An 18909-nucleotide genomic window follows, 5' to 3' on the forward strand; every position below is an offset into this window, starting at 1 on the left:
TCGATAAAATGTTATATTAAAGAATGTGTATGTAAAAGCGCAATACTAAATATTGAAATCTTTTTAGCATTGATATATAACCTATTTGTTAATAAAACAATTACTAAATATCACACTATTTGCAATAAAGCTTTTTTGAAATGAATAATTTTACAGCTGGGGATTGACCCCGGATCCCGGAATCTCCGGTGATCGACACATATTGACAACCACGCTTCTCTACTTGGAAAGTGATGTTATATGTTTTGATTTAAGTTACTGATCGGCGCTGAATAATAATATTATATTGTACATGAAAGGCGATGGTTGTAATGTTTTTTAAAATAAATTTAAATAAAAAACAATTTCGTTTGTAATTTTTTTTTAATTTTACTTCAAGAAAATTGGATAAACTCCAATTAAATTTCACAACACAATAAATTGGAAAAAACATTTTTACGGTGTAAACATACAAGACTGGTCACCTGTCACCTGTCACCTGGTCAGTAGTCGGCTTAACAATAATACTGAAGAAACGAAGCCACATTTCCACAACACGAGCACGTAGCGACACCATCGTACGGGAAGTGGATGGAATGGCGGCCGAGATTCTAGGGAGGTCCCGCCGTCGCACGCCGCCGCGGAACATGTTCGCACAACTGAGGCTCATTTAGCGGGAACTCAATTATAAAGAATAAAATACATCTAACGAGTAAAGTGTACGGGACGATGGCGAGGCACAGAAATGAAAGGAATCCATTCCTCTCGGAACGTTCAATAAATTATAGCTTAATGATAGGGAATCCTCGTGAACGACGCGTCTCGCGTAGAGGTGTGATCACAATGCGCGGAGGTGTCGGCGGTCAGTACTTGACCTTGGGCGCGAGCTCGGTGGCGCGGCCGCCCCACGCGAGGCGGTAGCGGCGCGCGCGCCAGCGCACGGTGGGGCGCAGCAGCGCGAGCAGCAGCAGCGCGGGCCCGGCCGTCTCGCGCAGCAGCCAGGCGAGCGCGAACCAGCCCTTGGGGAAGGGCGGCGGGCCGGCCTGCGCGGCGCACAGCAGCAGCCAGTCCAGCAGGAACCACAGCAGCGCGTGCGTGGCCAGCACGGCGGCCGGCTCCCAGCCCAGCAGCGTGTGCGCGGCCCACGCGGCGCACGCGCCCAGCACCAGGCACTCGGACAGCGGCTCCAGCAGGATGGTGGCGGGCAGCATGGCGGCGCGCAGCTGCGCCCAGCGCAACAGGCGCGCGGCCAGCGCGCGCACGCCGCCGCCCGCCGCGTTCTGCAGCGCGGGCTGCGAGCTCACGGCCAGCCGCCAGCCGCGCGCGCGCAGCGCGGCCGCCAGGAAGAAGTCCTCGGCGAGGTAGTCGGCCACGGCCGCCAGCCCGCCGGCCGCCTCGAGCGCGGAGCGGCGCACGAGCGACGACATGCCCGTGTGGCAGTTGATGCGCAGGAAGTCAGCGGCCAGGTACATGCGCGCCTGCGCCGTGCCGAAGTACACCTTCTCCAGCGCGGCCGCGAAGCCGGGCCGGTCGGCCGCGAACGGCATCTGGTGCACGAGCCCCACGCGCTCCGTGAGGTGCCCCACCATGTCCAGCAGCGTGTCCTCGCGCATGCGAATGCCGGCGTCCGAGATGAGCAGCAACTCGTGGCGCGCGGCCGCCAGCCCGGGCTGCATGTTGTTCACCTTGGGGTTCACGCCCACGCGCGCGCCGCCCGCCAGCAGGCGCGCCGGGACGCCCGGGTAGCGCGCCATCAGCGCCTGCGCCACGAGCGCCGCCGGGTCCTTCTCGTCCTCCACGCAGAACAGGAGCTCGTACAGCGGGTACTTCATCGTGAAGAACGTCTCCAGGTTGGAGCCGAGGTTGGGGTCGTCGCCCAGCAGCGGCTTGATGACGGACACGCCGGGCAGCGCCGCCTCGGGCGACGGCGCGGCCACGGGCCGGTGCAGCTTCCAGCGCGAGTAGAACAGCGCTATGAGGTGGATTATCCACAGGCAGACCCATGTGACGAAGAAGAATACGGCGAAGCCGTAGCGCGTGTAAATCATAGTGGTCATGACGGAACGGAAGGATATCGCTTCGATCGCTCGACGGTTGACATGACGGACCCGCTAGGAGAAACGTCAAAACCGAGATTCCCGCATTACGGCGCGGGAGAAACGAAACGCAGTCGCGTCGAGGAGGCGACGACCCCCGACGAGTCACCGATCGTAATCCGCGCTTCGCTAACTGCCTCCGACGACAGACGGACACCGCAGACACCGAACTCGGGGCCAAATTACGGCATTTGGCATTTATACCATCCGACAGTTGATTTGATAAGACAAGACACGCTAACGCAGTGTTGCCACGACTATTGTGTGGAAATGAATCGTAATAATAATAATAATATGACCATTGTTAAATAGGTACCACTATTAAAAAAATAAGAGCGAAAATAAAAAATATACAAATTTAGATTTTTTCCATTTGTCAGCTAAGCTGCCGTTGAAGTGAAAAACTGAAGATGTGTTTTTCTTTCTGATAAGGTCGAAAATTTTTCCGCGTTCGACAAAGTTCTCTATATTTTTTTAATTTTACCAACGGATTGCGAGATAATTTTTTTCCCCTTCATGATTTCGAAAACGATTGTTGTATTATTTTTACGTTTTTATAAATACAAGTATCATTTATGTACTATATTCCCCGTATAAAAATGGATTTAAAGCTGGTTGGATATATTGATATGCCGATAGCTATTTCAAAGCAGGCGAAAAAGCATGTTTGAGCGGGAAGAGAAAAAATAAACGAATGCTGCAATTTCCCACTTCTTAATTTAATTTGGTTTTCATAAAAATTAGTAAATATCTTTTGATATTCTTAATAGATTAAGTCAAATATTAGTTGAAATTGTGGAATATGTTTTTTTAATCAATACTTAATCGTTCTAGTTAGAAATAAATAGTTTTTTATAAAAGTAAAAATGGAAATTTTGAGTTCTATAAAGACTCTAAATGATTTAGAACGTTTGAAAATAAATGAAGTTATTCCACGGTCCTTTGGAAATCTAAAATTAACGAAGACATTGCTAAATGACTTGCAAACTATTCTATGTTTGGACTTTAAGGTAATTTTATTATTTTATACAGATGAATTTCATGTTGTCGAATGAATCCCTGATTTTTATTTACTTTTAGAATGGACTTCTAACGAAAACGACACCGAAATGGTCTATTTGCCTTTTCTATCAGATTTTGGAATCTGAATCGGACGAAAATAGATTCGAAGAACATGCCGAGGCTATAACAGATTCTCTAAAATACATATTTAAGCAAAGCGAGGAGTATTTTGCAAAGGGTCTGGAGTTGTGGTGGAGCGTAATAAAAGGGATAGTGCCGCTACTCTCGGTAAGTTGACGACTTCCACTATAGCGGTGTCTTTGAGTAAAGTAAAACCGTAACCAAATTAGTTACAACAATTCAACTCACTTCCTCGGGGCAGTTCTCTGATGCGGTAGCGAGTGATATTCTTGTGATGAATTCTTAAAATGTACAAAATGCAGATTTACACAATAATATACAGAAATCTTATTAAAAGGTACAATTTTAAATTCAATTTGTTAGTTAATCCAAAATATTAAGCGCATTTTAAGCAATAGAGAGAAATAAGTCATTAAATATTGAAATCTTCTTTGTGCTAAAAACTTTTACTAATAAACTTTTGCCTTCGTTTTGATTATGGTCGAAAACACTCCGTTTTATGTGAATCTGAATTTCCACCGCGATGCTCAGTTAATTGATGGCGCGCTCCATGGGGTTGCAGGAGAGCGGCGGTAAGTGCGGGCGGCTGTGCGAGGCGCTGGCGCGGGAGCCGGGCGGGGCGCTGCTGGCGCTGGTGGCGCTGCCCGCCCTGCAGCCCCCTCGGCGCGCCTTCCTGCTCAACCACCTGAACGCGCTGCTGCAGCGCGCGCGCGAGGGCGGCGGCCCGCCCGCGCTTCCCTCCGCGCGCCTACTGCCCGACCTGCTGGCCGCCTGCGGGGACTACGCGCTGCAGCTCAACCTGCTGGAGACGCACCTCCTGCTCGGCCTGCAGCCCCCCTCCCTCCCCTCCCACCCCACCGCCCCCCAGATCACCGCAGACCATTTCGACGAGGTACAATCAGCCTTATTATTATATTATATAGTACAGTAAGTCCTTTACTTACACGATTAATTCGTTCCAAAGGTTTACGAGTAAGTCGAATACATGGTATGTAATAATATGCGCTAGTTTTGAAGGATATGGCACGTATGTGAAAATAGTATAGATCCACATGCATATTTTTAATAAAACATTATTTTTAGAAGTTATTATTGAAATATGTAAATAATTATTTATGTGTACTATAAATACATAGTTACCTACATCTAAGTTCAGTCACATTTTTTAAAAGTAATGTAAGTACTAATCACGCAAGTCAAAATCACGTAGGTAGAGGACTTACTGTACTGGTATTTAGCTGCGATGCCCAAATTTAGGGAACATGGCCCCGCAACAGTGCCCGAGATATTGGCAACTAAAGCGCAAAAATGTAAAGAAACGCGCCAAATACCATAAATAGACTATCGGCAAATATAAACATGTTTTTATTGTTTCGGCATTCTATTTGCGGTAAGACATGATTCAATTATAAATAAAACCTTGTTTTTTACTACTTGAGTATTATGTTTTGTTTTTAACGATTAGTTTTGGAAACTACAGACGCTTCCATCAGTTTATATTCAAACCCGTAGCTTCCTAAACTAGTCATTAAAAATAAAATATAATACTCGAGTGGTATAAAACAAGTGTTTATTTATAATTTAAAACAGACGTTTATAAAAACTCATCAATACGTTAAGGAAAAGGAGTGGAGGAGGCATATTGGCATTACGCTAGAGGAGTGTGTTGCAGAAGTGTCGCGAGTACCTGAACAGGATGAATGCGGTGTGGGGCGGGGTGGTGTCGGTGGCGTGCGCGCGCGTGTGTGTGGGCGCGCCGCCCGGCGTGTGCGTGGATGCGCGCTGGCTGGACCTGAGCACGGGCGCGCGCTCGCTGGGCGCGCAGTGCGGCGGCGCACCCCTCGGCCTGCCCGCCCACTGCTCCGAGATGCTGCTCCTGCGCCTGCACAGCGTCACGCACTTCACCATCTCCGGGTAAGTACTGTCCCCTACTCTGTAACGCCACTTGCGTTTACTTGTTGTCCATAATATATTCGTAATTATTTTTAATATTGAACCTAAAATCTGGCGGTGTCAAAAGTCTGCGTAATCGGAGGGCATGTATGACTAGATGTATGGATGTGAAGGAGGCGAGGAGTGTATGTCGGGACAGAAGAGTGTGGCCTTCCATCCTCTCTGCCTACCCCTGCGGAGAAACGGCGTGTTGGTGGTAGTAGTAGTACTTTTTAATCAAATTAGAAATGAACTGTCAAAATTTTTGAAAATTGACAATACTAGGAATATAAAATATTCCAATGATGTAAACCATTTCCCTCGACAGGTGCGGTGGTGAAGGGTGTAGTCGGGAAGGGAGGGGATGCCGTTACGAACTGTTTGGCAAACATCCCTTCCCCGTCCTCTTTCTGCGTAGTGAGTCTGGAAAGTAGAGGATGCACGGGTCACCTTTCGCAATATACTGAGGAGTTTTTTTTCTTAATATAATGTATACGTATATTGAATACATATTAATTAGTGAAAAATTACTTATATTTATTTTAATTTACAAGTGATTTTTCACTGGAATATTTATTCAATATTATCCTGGACTGGTACCTGAAGCGACGACCTTTCCTTCGTATGTTAATGATCGTGATAACACTGTATACGAGTAGCGTGGGATATATTGTGTTCAGGCGCTGGTTGAGTGTGTGCGGGGGGGAGCTGGAGGCCGGCAGCCCTGCGGCGCGCGCGCTGCTGCGCTCGCTGGGCACCGCGCAGCTGCGCGCTGAGCTGCCGCACGGCGCGCCACCCGCCTTCCTGCCCGCCCTGAGGCGCCTGCTGCCCGCCTCGTGCCTCCTCACCATCTCCCCGGTAACACTCGGAGCACCTCTCTCTCTCTCTCTCATTTACCTCATTCAACAAAGTTCGGTAATTCATTCATAAGCAGCTTTTTTTAACTATTTTAAATACAGATTTAATTTGAAATTCATAAGTATATAGATTCAAATACTCCAACCTTTAGCTTGAAAAACGGAATATTTAATACTGAGTTTTTATGCATTTTTCTAAATAGTATTCTAGTAATAGTAATGCATTATTGGTGGGATATTATGACAGGCAATAATGTTAGGGATATTTACGTAATGTATGTATATCACATTGTGTGGATCTCAGTTCCCGGCGCCTCATTTGGAAGTAAATAACTAGAACTTTCATATGCATATCTTATGCTAATATGACATATTTACTACAGCTTGTGTATTTTTCTGCGCAAGCACGGGTATGCGTCCCCCGGTGTCCTAGCCAATGTGGTATTTTTCTTCTCTTCATTATTAGTAACAATAGAGCGGTATGAATATAGGAGTAATGTCCTTTATTCAGAGTACTTGTATAAAGATGCGTCTCTATATGCACAAAACTAGCTCAAAATACACAATGTCGGTTATTGTTGTAAATACTGTATAGGAGTTAGTGGAACCCCACGATGTGTACACATACGTAAAACAATGTAACAATTTACAAGTTTTATGTAACAATTTAGAACTAGACAATGTTCTCATTTTATATTACTTGTAAATGTTTTTTTTTTAATTTTAGGAATCAATAAATTATGACAATACAAATATTTAAAAAAAAACCACAGTTGTAAATAATTGGGAAGTAATCTCCGGTAATAAAATAATAATAATCAGATCACAAGAGAAAAGTTTTTAGTACTGCGTAGCTAACCTAAAGCTCTTACCCATACAGATGTCCTTATGTATTTTATTTGTATTAATCATGGGATTTCAATTGGACAATTGTCAATACAATAATGAACAATTTGATTATTCATCGGAGTTGAACGCGTCCAGATGTGTCGGGGTGCAATAACGAAATAACATTAACAAATGACCAAACGGGTGACTGAATGTGGAACTGTTTGTTTGCAGGACTCGGTGGATGGGGCGGAGGAGACTACCAAGAGCTCGGGTAAGTACTCGACACTATACGCATTACACTTACTATGCTACGTCAGGAATCCCAGAGACCTCCGCTGTTGACTAAATAGTTAACCAAAGTACCGACTGTTTTTTTTATTGATGAATCATCTAATATGCCATAATTTAAGGTACTAATAACCGAAGCACTCTCTCGGTACTTTTATGTCAAAAATGGCATTACCTAATTTATATTTTATTGTTTTAGGAAACATATAAAAACATTATCCGAGAAGTTTCTAAAAACAAACGATGATGCAAATATCAATAACATAAAAACAACGAGTCGCATTTAGAAATCATCCGTGGGAATAAAAGAAAACAAAAATATGTTTTAAATCGATATTATTATCGAGTTTCACCGCAATAACATTTACTTATGGTATCGAGCGAATATTAAGTTATTCTTTTCCCTCGAAAGTGAGGGTCGACATAGTGAACGGTAACTTGTCAGGTCGGTTTTGATTGCAGGAGTGGCGCCCTCGCTGAGCGTGCAGCGCCTGCTGGAGGAGGCGGGGGACATCATCCCGACCACCCCGCCCCCGCCGCGCCGCAAGGCCTCCCTCTCCCTGGGGGCCATCCGCCCTCCGCGCCGCCACGTGTCCGCCGCCCCGTCCATGCTGCTGCGGCGACCCCGCACGCGCGCCAGCGAGCGAATGAAACCTTCGGATGAGGACATCCCCCCTGATTCCAGACAAGGTTCCGCAAACGGCGGTACCCGAGCCGAGAGTGTCGGCTTTTCCAGTTCCCCCCCTCCTTTGGAAAAAAGTCGAGACAACGCAGAACGGATTGTATTCGGCGACCGAAAAAGCCCTAAAACCAATACGCTTCGGAAAGAAGCGGAACCTGCGGGAACAAACAAACCCGACGAGAACCTAAAAAATATCGTGGAGAACAAAAACAATACAATTCCTAGCAAACAAAATATGAGAGATGATAAACGTGATCCTGTAGTTCTTATGGACACCTGTGAAATACAACCGTTTCACTCGGACGAAGAAGAGAACTCGCCCGATGCCAGTGCGGCGGTCTTGTCCGATTCCTTCGAATGTCCGCTGGTCAGATCCGTCTCGGGATCCGGCCCGAGTAGGAGCTTCGCTTCCCAGTTGACTTTTGACGAGTTGGTGAAAGAAAATAATGCTGATTGCAAACGGGATACCCGGACGCCGGTAGATCCCGAAATAATACACCGACTGAATTGTTCCAGTTCCGATTTGGAAGACGACTCTTCCCCGAGGACGTTCCTTCCTCGACGAGAATCTAATAATACTGTCTGCGGCGCGCACGACGACGCTCCTACGGCGACCGAGGAGAAAGTGGCACAAAAAGATGACATCTCTACGAAGGATACAAAAAGTAAAAAGAATGTCAGGTTTTCTTTTACACCTCAAAAGGCGAGAGAGAGCGCGCCGGACAATAAGGAGCCGACGAGCTCCCGGCGCCGCAAGCTCTACCCGCGGGACCCCCCGCCCGACTTGTTCTCCTGGCGGCCCGAGGAGGACGAGGCCGCGCTGGGCTCCCAGGACTCCGAGCTGCTGTTCCACCCCAAACCCGAGACCGAGAGGATCGGCAAACCTAAAAGAGATTCGAGGAAGAAGCCGCCCTCTGGAAAATGGTCTCTCTCGACAAGTAATACCGAAGCCCTCTTGGACGAAAGAGTGAGACGTGCGGTTGCCGAGGAGACGGAAGAATGCGACGCGGAGTTCCGAGTGCGGGACGCGGCAGAGGGAGATCTCGCGGACCGAGAAGACGACATTCCGCTGCGCTTACTGAGCGAGATGACTCGCATGGTACCCCCGCAGCCCCCTTCCATACCCGCCACTAAAAAACCCTCTAAAAAGAAAGTCGCTAAAGATAAACCGTTACAACAAAATACGAGAAAGAGAAAGAGAAAACCGATTCAGGATTATTTCAATACAGAAGCTCAACACGAGTTCGAGCACGAGCTCACTGTGGAGCTTGCGGCCGGTAAACCCCTTCTGGAGGACTCCTTCTCTCGCGAGATCCGGAGCATCATGCTCCAGCCTCCGCTCCCCTCGCCGCTCTCCACGCCGCCAGGGGGCACCCCCCCTCCCCCTCCCCTTCTGGACTGCCGAGAGGAACGATCTTCGGCCGACGTCCCCGGAGAGACCGATGCGCCGAGTTTGTGTCTCCCTGAGGAACGCGGAGATCATTACGAATCTGCAAACGGATCCCCAGTTCGGGAGTGTCGCGTCGTGTTGGAAGATTGCGCGGCGATGTTAGCGGCCATAAACCTTTCCCGGAATACGAGCCGCTCTGTTACAGATTCAGAGTGGACAAGAGAGTCAGATATGCGAGATCAATTCTCCAGTTTCTCTAAAATAGAAATCATAAATTCCACATTAAAAAGGAAGAACCCTTTCAAGGATGATTTGTGCGACAAGCGCCCCTCAAATTATTCGAGCGACACTGAAAACCAGATGGACGAGAATCCCTTTTCGTTAAATTTTGAAATTGGTAGATTTACAAGAAGTATATCTCCGATAAGATTGGGCGACGGTAGTCCCGCAGGGGTCGGCTTCCCCGCGGCGCCCGACTCCCCTGCGCCGTCCGGCACTCCTGCCGTGTCCGGCACTCCCGCAGTACTCGTCTGCCCTTCGCCCTGCGACACCCCCGCAGCCGCCTCCTCAGCGCGCGCCCCCTCCCCGCCGCCGGCCGCCCTCGCACTCCATCACCACGACGGTGAGTGTTTCCACCCCTCTTGTAATAATTGGTAGCCAACTTGATTTTTGTAATTAACTATTTTCGAGAATTAAATTCTTAAGGTGGGGACTGACCGCAGCATTTCCTGGTAACGTAACGTCGTTCGTGGCGAGCACCCCACTCGGGATGGAGCACTCGGCTCGCTGTACTGACTATACGAATGCTCGCATCGTAATGTGTTATGTTACGACGAAATGACTCCGGTCATCCCCACCTGTAGATTTGTCACGCTAGCGCTAGATGGTGATAAGCCGCTTGTGCACTACACGGAATTTTACCATTTGGCAGTCCGGTTTCGAAAATGAAAGCGACCACGACAGTTTAGCATGATGGAATTTCCGCGCAACGTGTTCACGCACCGATCCGAAGAAAGATGGACAAAAGCACAAGCCAATCATCCGTTTTACATGCTAACTGACGTGCCGTGTCCGTGTAGCGCACAACTGCCCACAGCGTTCTTGCCAGTTATTATGGAGGGTATCCTTAGCAATTCTCATTCATGTTCCACATTGTACTATGCCATCTATAATAATGACTGACGCTGCAATGAGATCTTAAATGTCTTGTGGTAAAAAGTGCGACACAATAACACTCGTGTACATGTATCTAGTTTAGTATAGGACCACTTGTACCCAAAGTTTTCGGGTTAAACCGTGTACACCTTAAAATGCAATGTGTACTTACCGATATTATCAAGTAGTTAGTTCCAAAATAAATGTTTTGTTTCATTCAGAGTGGATGGTGGCATGGTTGGACAAAATAATTCAAGAGATGGAGAATGTGACCGAGTCCCTTTCCTTCCTGCGCCGCAAACTCACCAAAGCCAGCGCCTACACCGCGCCTTCCGGACTGGACTGACCGGCTCGGCGCTACATCGGCGGAGACCTAACTCTCTTTACAAACTCGTCTTATATGTATATCAGCGAGTTATATGAAGCGAATAGTTGGTACATACTTCAATGCATATAGTTTGGTTGACTATTATATCCGGTTGCATGGCTATCGAGACATTTTAGTATATGATAGTGTGCGTATAATACACGGTGTGTGTATTTACATAACTATAAATGTAGTTTTAATACAACATGATAATTTTTAAGTTGAAATAATAAAACCCTTATTAATAAATTAATGACTTTTTATTTACAATATAATTATATAGTAGTTAGCAGAGATGAGGAGGTCGGCAGTGTGGAGGGGGTGTGGTGTACACTACTCTCCGTCTTGTGGAGTGACTTGCGTCAGGTAAACTTGTTGGGATTGAGGATTCTGGACCTGTAAAACAATAATACATTTTAGCTCCAATTTCAGTTCAGGCAATCGACTAACATATTTCCAGTCTTTGTCTACACTTTTGGGGTCTTATATTGAAATGGGCATAAAGATTTATCACATTACAATGGTTAGTGACTAGTGAAGATAATATCTTTAAATAGTTTTGAAATAAAATAATGCAAATGGTAGCCATTGCTGACGATACACGCTGGAACCCAATTTTCAAACCTACCGACATCGTCAGACGGTGTGTAGCCTCACACCGTCTGACGATGTCGGTTACGACGAAACCCGGTTGCTGGTCAAGTAAAATTCATGTGGAAAAATGACATAGTTGTTATTTTATTCTATATAATATTCCTTTGCGACTTACGACTTCACAAAAATGGAAAGTAGGACCTAATTATTTTTTCTGCTCAGTAATATATATTTTGTTTTGCATGTGAATTGCCTTTTGCGAAAGCATCGTGTAGTTTTCAATATTTGATTTGGCAGAGCTATATTGAGTACTAAGAGCTCGACGGGTAATACACCTGTATCAGCTGTTGGTGCGGGGCGGCCTGCAGGATGATGGGCTGCGCGCCGCCGCCGGCCGCCATCTGCAGGCGCAGCATGCCGAGCTGCGCCGCGCTCAGCTGCAGCGCCTGCGGCTGCACCCCGCCCGCCTGCAGCGCCGCGCCCACCTGCACCCCGCCCGCCGCCTGCTCCGCGCCGCCCTGCAGCGCCGCCTGGTGCTGCTGCGCCAGCTGGAAGTAGTAGTGGACCTGCTCCTGCTGCTGCGTGGCGGGCGGCGCGCTGCCCCCGGCCTGCGGCGCGCCCTTGCCTCCGCCGCCCCCGCCGCCGCCCCCGCCCCCGCCGCCGCCGCCGCCGCTCGCCTTCACCTCCTGGCGCGGCACGATGTCGATCAGGAAGTCGAACTGGTCCGACTTGATGATGGCCATGGCGATGTCGTTGCGCTGCAGCGTGCGCCGCTTGTTGTCCTCCGTGTGCGCCCACGCGCGCAGCGTGAGCTCGTGGATGAAGATCTCGGCCGCCTTGGCGAACAGCAGCGGCGCCTCGGCCGAGATCATCTTCACTTCTTCGTCCAGCTTCATGATCTTCTTCACGCGCGCGAGCGGCAACGCCTGGCTCTTGTACTCCTCGGGGCCCGCCTTGCGGATGTCCTCGGTGACCTTGTCCCAGAAGTGCGCGAGCACGGCGTGCGCGTCCGCCCCCTCCGCGCCGCTCTCCGCGCCGCCCTCCGCCTCCTCGGCGCCCTCCTCCGCCAGCGGGGTCCCGTCCCTGAAGCCATTAGTATTACAAACGTCCGTAGCGACAACGAGAAACTAAATACAAAACTGGGCGTTAGCTGGCATAACAAACGGTCTAATAATAAGTTTATTTTCAATTCTACAATTCAAATTGGAAATCTGGACATTCACACACTTGATCACCTGGCATCGAGTGATCGCTTCTTACGCCGTGTTACTTTTACTGTTGCGCTATATGGTGAGTGTATGGGGTACAGCGTCGCATCGATGCTGCGTTATCTCGGTCATTAATTACATAAAGGAAATGTGATCAGGTTTCGCAAAAAGTTCCCTCGAGGGCTCTTCCTGATTTTAATAAAATATAATTAAATTTCAAGATTAAAAAAATTGGACTTTGAATAATTATTGTAAATAATAATTTCATCGTGATTTGGTAATTTAAAAAAAATCTGCTTTCGAAATACAATAAAATGAATTAGTGAGTGTAACTATTTATTCATGAAATTAAATTTAACTACAAGAATGGTTGTATGTTGATTGTCAATTACTTACTCGAGGTACTACAATATAAAGGTTATAGTAATGTTTAAAGAAATCCTCACGCGAGAGGCTATTCAAAACAATCAAACATAATAGAACAATAAGACAATCAAATTCTGTTAAATTACCGGAATAAAGTTTTCACCTTAAAATTATTATTTTAAAATAAAACATTGTCAAATGCGCTGCAAAATATAATAACCGGAGTACTGATTTCATTTCCAGGCATTAAGAAAAATAATATTTATCTATACTTACGCGGACACAAAGCACACAGACATTTTGTTTTGTACTATTTCTGACGTTTCCGTCGATCGGAATTAGCTAAGCCGCGGCTTATTAATGTCACACAAACTAATAAATTATGTGAAATTACGCGTGATTTTTATAAGTTTTTGACGTATATTTCAAATTGCTGCCGAACGAGAGATCTTAACAAAGAGCCAATCAGACAAATAATTTTGAATCGCCAATCACCAATTATATGAAACGTGATTCGTCCGGCCGCGGCCACTCACGGGAAGATGAAAACAAGCCGTGTTGCTAGTTACTAAACTAAATAGTATTACTTCGAGAAGTGTGATGTGTGGAATGATGGCTTTCGTAAGCCTCTCAGCAATCGGATTTTTTTCGCTGGCGATTTAGGTTGGTTTTTTTTCTAACTAACTGACTTACTAACTTTCACGCAACTTTCCGCAGGGGTAGGCAGAGAGAATAGAACGCCATACCACTCTGTCTTTGCAAACATTCTTCGCCTCTTCCACGTTCAAGCATCTCCTCACGTGTACCCGCCGATTATTTCGACTCCTAACCTAACCACTTTCAAGTATTTGGCATACCCGATCGTGTCAAGTTTCTCTCGGTCATCCTTTGCTCCTTTTCCAACTATATTCGCCTCATAAATTTCACGATATATTTTATGTTTTTATAAAATATATTTTATTGGGTCATTCAACAATGATTTCTCCCAGGATGATAGATTAAATTTGTATTATTATTATATTTATAGCATAAATAACCATAATGATCGATAAAACACTGTAAGATGATAATATTTATATGTTAAGTACGTTTGTAACTTTCTTATCAAGGTTGTTTTATTATGTATAAGTTGGGCTTTTTGTGTCATCCTATAATTGTGAGAGAAAATTTAAGCTTTGTATTTGTATTTTACCATTAGATAACCCCAAAAAATAAATGAATAAATAACTCCGCTAGTGTCGTGATCGTGGCGGTGTGCTTAGTTCTTTGTAAAAAAAAAGTAAAAGTATACTTCTTCGAACTTATATTTATAACGATTTTCGGCATAACTGAAATAATATAGTTTTTTGGTTGGTCAAAATTAGTTTTATATGACAGTGGCGCTTCCGAATACGAATTGTCGGATGTTAGGGTGCTTTTCGAACACAATATGTTTATCAAATTATGTGACCACAAATATATTATATTATGTGACCACAAATGTGTAATGTTTATGATATAGTCTGTGGTTTATTGTTTATCATCGCGAATTGTTTATGGTGTGGAGTGCGCAAGATGGCAGCCGCCGAGATCCAGGTCGTAAATCCTGCAAATTTACAGAAAATCGAAAGGTAAATCCTGTCTTTGTATGAATATCTCCCTTTCTTATATTACTCAATTTTGTTTCGTGCTGTTTCTGTTATTTGAAATGACTACGTTATCTGTAGCCCCTGTTAAAGGTTTCGTGATGGCGTGCAGATTATGACGGATGACACTTATCGCAGTATCGTCTTATTGATTTCAGTTTTTTTAACGATTCCGCATATCGGGAGGCCATAGAGAACTCGGCGAATTTCAACACCCGATTATGCGTGGAGCGGCGGCTGCGTATGCCCTTCTTGGACCCCCAAACGGGTGAGTGGTGTTCGCGTGTAGCACGGTGCATATACAGTAGTACGCGGAGAGAAGGAAGGGCGGGGAGTAATGAGCGACTGTTCGCAGGGGTGGCGCAGACACACTGCAACCTGTTCATGTCTCGGCGGCAACGCATGGCGGGCGCCCGCGAGGGGCAGCTGTACACGTACCCGGCGGCGCGGTGGCGCAAGGCCAAGCGGCAGTACCTGTCGCTGCACCGCGCGGGGTGGGGCGCGCCCGAGCCCGGCGCCGCCGCGCCGCCCGAGGACGGGCCCGAGGACGCGCCGCTCGCGCCCGACACGCACGACGCCGACAGTAAGGACAGCCACAAGGAGGACGCCGCCAAGGTGGGTGCCCCGCGCGCGCGCCTCGCGCTCTCGCCCGCGCCGCGAGTCGTACTAACGCCGCTTGTGTTGTCCCGCCAGGAGTGGTTCTACGACGAGATGACCATGGACGAGCTGGAGCAGCTGGACGAGCCGGAGCCGGACTCGGACGAAGACTACTGCGACGAGTCGTACGCGGCGCGCGGCCGGCGGCGCGGCGCGGCGAGCGCCGAGCGCGCGCCGGGCGCCACTCCGGCGCCCAAGGGCCGGCGCAAGGCGGCGCCCGCCGAGCCCGACGGCGCGCCCGCCACTCCCAAGGGGCGCGGGCGCGGCGGCGGGCGCGGGCGCAAGAAGGCCGCGCAGCAGGTGCTGCCCTACGAGGTGGCGGGCGATGCGGACAAGCCCTATGGCTGCGAGCTGTGCGGCGCGCGCTACAAGACGCGCCCCGGCCTCACCTACCACTACACGCACTCGCACAAGGAGGGCGGCGGCGGCGGCAGCGACGGGGACTCGCGCGACAGCCCCGCGCGCCAGGCGGCCGCGCCGCTCGTGCCGCCCGACCAGCCCACCACCGAGTACCAGGACAGCTACGTGACCTTCATCACCGGCAACAGTGAGTCGCTCGCTTTCCTTCTCGCGCCGAGCGTACGCGTGCGAACGCCTACTGACCGCGACCCGACGTGTTCCAGGTGCTGCGGGCCGCTCGTCCCCGCCGGTGGTGGCGCCCGCCGCGCCGGCGCCCGCGGCCCCGGCGCCCTCGCCGCCGGCCGCGGCCGCGCCGGCGCCCGCGCCCTCCTCGCCCGGCGCGGCGCCCGCCTCGCACTCGCCCTACTGCGACTTCTGCCTCGGCGACCAGACCTGCAACAAGAAGAGCGGCGCTCCCGAGGAGCTCGTCTCGTGCTCCGACTGCGGCCGCTCAGGTAACGCCCTCTCTACCAGTTACTCGGCGGAGGACTTCGACAGCTTCGTGCGGCGCACCCACCTGCTGCAGGCGTGGCCCGCCGAGCCGGGGTCCCCGGGAGCCGAGGAGGAGCCCCCGGCCCCGGCGCCGCGCGCGCCCCCGGGCCCGCGCCGCGGCCGCAGGAGGCGCCGCGACTAGCCGGAGCACCGCGTGTCGCGCTCGCCTTTGTTTCCGCTTTCGACCGGTCCGCCGCCCCCATCGGTAGCGGGGGCGCCGGAACTCGTTGCCAAAGATTGATGTCGCGCGAGAAGCGACACCCCGTGTCAAACGTAGACTGGTCTCTCCGAGACGCCTATCCAAACCATTTAACGGACCATTTATTACTTTATCGTCTGAAATATTTATCTATTGTTATTCCTTATGTTTGTCTGTAGGGAGATAGTGGCTGGCAGCGGCCCACGGCTCCCCTGGCAGGTACTAGCGCTAGTGCCCACCAGCCGACTCGGCCGCCATCGTAGATAAACTAACTTTGTTGAAAATTGTTAACCAAAAACTTAGTAATCTAGTCTGGAGTTTCCGTAAGGAGGTGCCTTCTCTCATGTGTTCATGTTGATCAAAGTTTAATATTAGTAGTCGTAAGGCGAGTGTGTGTGTGTGTCTGAGTGTGTGTGTGCGGTGTGTCACCGCTAGTCTGCAGCATTCCATTAATATATAAGAATACAGTTCAATCTCACGAACTCATATCTCGAGTTGCCTTCTCTAGTCGGGTGCAGGCGATGATGGAAGTGCAATCAGCGGACGGAGTTACTACGGCTAGATCGTATTATTATTCGATTCTAAATATATATATAAGAAATTATATATTTACATTTTATGCATTAGACATTGTTGCTTTTTTTCGTTTGACTTTTATTAAATAAATTTTATCGAGTTTATTGATTGTAATTTTGTCTAGATTTTATACGAACTATTACGGAGAAGTAAAATAAAGTATTTTATACAGCCAATAGTTTGTTGTTATTTGCCTACGACCTTCCCGTGCTGAAGAATAGTGAATGCACTTCCACCAGCCGCCGCTCTTGTCTCTCTCTCTGTCTCTCGCTCTCTCTGTCTGTAGCGTACTTGGTCTGAGTTATTCACTATTGTTCGGCACAAATATTGTTCTATCCTCTCCCCCGGCCCCCCGCGCGCCCCGCGCCCCTCGCCGCTCCGCCCGAGCCCGGTAAGCAATATTTGTGCCCTGCAATAAGTCGCTAGCTCGGACGCGCCCGTGCCCGACACTAACCGCCTTCCCTTGCAGGCCACCCCACCTGCCTGCAGTTCACGGACAACATGATCGTGTCGGTGCGCAAGTACCGCTGGCAGTGCATCGAGTGCAAGTGCTGCTCCGTGTGCGGCACCAGCGACAACGACGTGAGTATCCGTCCTCTGTCGCGCCGTCGGTACGTCGCGTCGGCGCGTCACTACACGCTCGCCTCCTCTTGCAGGACCAGCTGCTGTTCTGCGACGACTGCGACCGCGGCTACCACATGTACTGCCTGGCGCCGCCGCTGCACACGCCGCCCGAGGGCTCCTGGTCGTGTCAGCTCTGCATCCGGGAGTTCCACGCCGCGCGCTAACGACACATTCTCATACTCATCTGTATATGTACATTTTGCTTTTATTCCTTTACGAGCGAGAGCTAACGGCCACCCGCCACTCGCTTTCTATTTTTGAAGCCCTTTATATTACTACTTAGGCTTTTTGTATTAATATTCTATTTATAAATTATGTTAAGAGAGAGGGAAAGCGGAAACTATAGGTTGTGATGGGATCGGAGGAAGCGACGGAGTGACAAGTATTCCAGTCAGTGTTCCGCTTCGCTATATGTATAACTTAATAAATTCTCTTCAGTAAATCAACTTTGTGTTTTTATTCCCGAGTTTTTCAACACGCCGGTAATGGAAATAATCTACGCCTTTGCGGCACACACGAAATCTTATATTCTCCATCTTTTTGACTTTCACATATCCTGTTTACTTTTTGAAACTTGCGAAATATCCCTGTGACCTTTCGAGGGGCTGTTGTGTTATTCCGGTACCCAATTCCGAGTGTAACTGTTCATGTGAGCCAGATGATTGGTCGTTATGCAACTTGGCTCCTTTTAAAATTATTTTTAACTCACCATATAAGTATTACAGATCACAATTTTCACTGATGTTCTGAGAATTATCATAAATGTTATATTTTTAAAAATTTATTGAATGTTTTTACTAATTTGTCATTTAATTAGCAAATAACATCCCAACATTTACCAAAACAAAAACAAAAAATCCTTATTTGTTTGAAAATAAAAATAATTACCGACTAGGACCGACCAAAATTAGGGTCACTGGTGTGGCTGGAAATGGCTACTGGAAGCCCAGTGCTTTACTAAACTATCAACTACAAGGAATCACTCTCGTAACCGAGTGCTTCAATTCATTTTGTGGAGAAATACATTTTTGTTACAATGTTCTCTTAGTAGACATTACAATAAATGCGTTTTAGTAGAATGTGTCCACTGTCTCCGGTGCATTCTGCGTTACTCTGGTCATATAATAGTCGCCCAGACAATATACCTACAGAAGAGCTGTGGCAACCGGTGGTAGAAAGGCCAAGAGTGCCGCTGCACGGAAGTTCCCAGTGCCCCTCAGGATGTCGCCACTCATCTGTTCACCGCTCGTGTGGCCACAGAGAGGACCGGGATTCCAAGAATAATAAGGTACAGTAAATCTCCAACAATCAGGATTAATGAGTGAATTAAGGTAATGTTATGAAAGGGAAACAAAATTTACTCGAGTCTTAAATGGTTTATCGTATATAGAATAGACAAAAATGTAGGGTTGACGGGCTGAATGAAAAATATGTAGAAAGGGTATAAAG

At 48.1% G+C, this 18909-nt stretch overlaps 4 protein-coding genes across 8 annotated transcripts; 2 read left to right on the forward strand and 2 right to left on the reverse strand.

Moving 5' to 3' along the window:
* Positions 1-344: 344 nt before the first annotated feature.
* GlcT (ceramide glucosyltransferase) lies at positions 345-2354 on the reverse strand. Its single transcript, XM_088269399.1, has one exon. The coding sequence runs from the start codon at positions 2034-2036 to the stop codon at positions 843-845; it is 1194 nt and encodes a 397-aa protein (XP_088125525.1). The 5' UTR covers positions 2037-2354; the 3' UTR covers positions 345-842.
* A 393-nt stretch (positions 2355-2747) lies between these two features.
* LOC148303789 (uncharacterized) lies at positions 2748-10957 on the forward strand. Of its 2 annotated transcripts, none has more exons than XM_088269427.1 (8): positions 2748-3085; positions 3156-3365; positions 3781-4110; positions 4891-5132; positions 5831-6065; positions 7070-7109; positions 7589-9820; positions 10575-10957. In XM_088269427.1, exons 1-8 carry the CDS (start codon positions 2942-2944, stop codon positions 10697-10699), a joined length of 3558 nt encoding a protein of 1185 aa, XP_088125553.1. In that variant the 5' UTR covers positions 2748-2941; the 3' UTR covers positions 10700-10957. The 2 variants fall into 2 exon arrangements, with proteins under 2 accessions (XP_088125553.1, XP_088125555.1); XM_088269429.1 differs by having other exon boundaries at positions 2751-3085; positions 5831-6008.
* Position 10958: 1 nt separating this feature from the next.
* Positions 10959-13454, reverse strand: LOC148303790 (uncharacterized). The gene is made up of 3 exons (XM_088269430.1): positions 13165-13454; positions 11650-12397; positions 10959-11116 (listed from the first exon to the last, which is right to left on the reverse strand). Exons 1-3 carry the CDS (start codon positions 13185-13187, stop codon positions 11054-11056), a joined length of 834 nt encoding a protein of 277 aa, XP_088125556.1. The 5' UTR covers positions 13188-13454; the 3' UTR covers positions 10959-11053.
* Positions 13455-14345: 891 nt separating this feature from the next.
* Positions 14346-17906, forward strand: LOC148303791 (zinc finger protein ubi-d4 B-like). Of its 4 annotated transcripts, none has more exons than XM_088269416.1 (7): positions 14346-14498; positions 14672-14781; positions 14869-15128; positions 15207-15717; positions 15794-16024; positions 17306-17418; positions 17493-17906. In XM_088269416.1, the coding sequence occupies exons 1-7, from the start codon at positions 14368-14370 to the stop codon at positions 17622-17624; spliced, it is 1488 nt and encodes a 495-aa protein (XP_088125542.1). In that variant the 5' UTR covers positions 14346-14367; the 3' UTR covers positions 17625-17906. The 4 variants fall into 4 exon arrangements, with proteins under 4 accessions (XP_088125542.1, XP_088125540.1, XP_088125539.1 ...); XM_088269414.1 differs by having other exon boundaries at positions 14869-15717; positions 15794-15824; positions 15885-16024; positions 17493-17768; XM_088269413.1 differs by having other exon boundaries at positions 14869-15717; positions 17493-17768.
* Positions 17907-18909: the final 1003 nt, after the last annotated feature.

Source organism: Brachycentrus maculatus, unplaced genomic scaffold (genome assembly GCF_059751285.1).
Source record: "Brachycentrus maculatus isolate JH-2025_06_01 unplaced genomic scaffold, ASM5975128v1 h1tg000349l, whole genome shotgun sequence".
In the NCBI taxonomy this organism is placed as follows: Eukaryota; Metazoa; Arthropoda; class Insecta; order Trichoptera; family Brachycentridae; genus Brachycentrus; species Brachycentrus maculatus.

What these genes read in the sequence shown, in the direction of transcription:
- GlcT (XM_088269399.1), bottom strand. Translation starts at nt 2,036, where the DNA reads ATGACCACTATGATTTACACGCGCTACGGCTTCGCCGTATTCTTCTTC.
- LOC148303789 (XM_088269427.1), top strand. Translation starts at nt 2,942, where the DNA reads ATGGAAATTTTGAGTTCTATAAAGACTCTAAATGATTTAGAACGTTTG. An exon ending in CCGCAGACCATTTCGACGAG is followed by an intron (nt 4,111 to 4,890) that starts GTACAATCAGCC and finishes AGTGTGTTGCAG; the next exon opens with AAGTGTCGCGAGTACCTGAA. An exon ending in ACGCACTTCACCATCTCCGG is followed by an intron (nt 5,133 to 5,830) that starts GTAAGTACTGTC and finishes TATTGTGTTCAG; the next exon opens with GCGCTGGTTGAGTGTGTGCG.
- LOC148303790 (XM_088269430.1), bottom strand. Translation starts at nt 13,187, where the DNA reads ATGTCTGTGTGCTTTGTGTCCGC. An exon ending in TCTGTGTGCTTTGTGTCCGC is followed by an intron (nt 12,398 to 13,164) that starts GTAAGTATAGAT and finishes TAATGGCTTCAG; the next exon opens with GGACGGGACCCCGCTGGCGG. An exon ending in CGCACCAACAGCTGATACAG is followed by an intron (nt 11,117 to 11,649) that starts GTGTATTACCCG and finishes ATTGTTTTACAG; the next exon opens with GTCCAGAATCCTCAATCCCA.
- LOC148303791 (XM_088269413.1), top strand. Translation starts at nt 14,368, where the DNA reads ATGTGTAATGTTTATGATATAGTCTGTGGTTTATTGTTTATCATCGCG. An exon ending in AATTTACAGAAAATCGAAAG is followed by an intron (nt 14,499 to 14,671) that starts GTAAATCCTGTC and finishes TATTGATTTCAG; the next exon opens with TTTTTTTAACGATTCCGCAT. An exon ending in CTTCTTGGACCCCCAAACGG is followed by an intron (nt 14,782 to 14,868) that starts GTGAGTGGTGTT and finishes GACTGTTCGCAG; the next exon opens with GGGTGGCGCAGACACACTGC.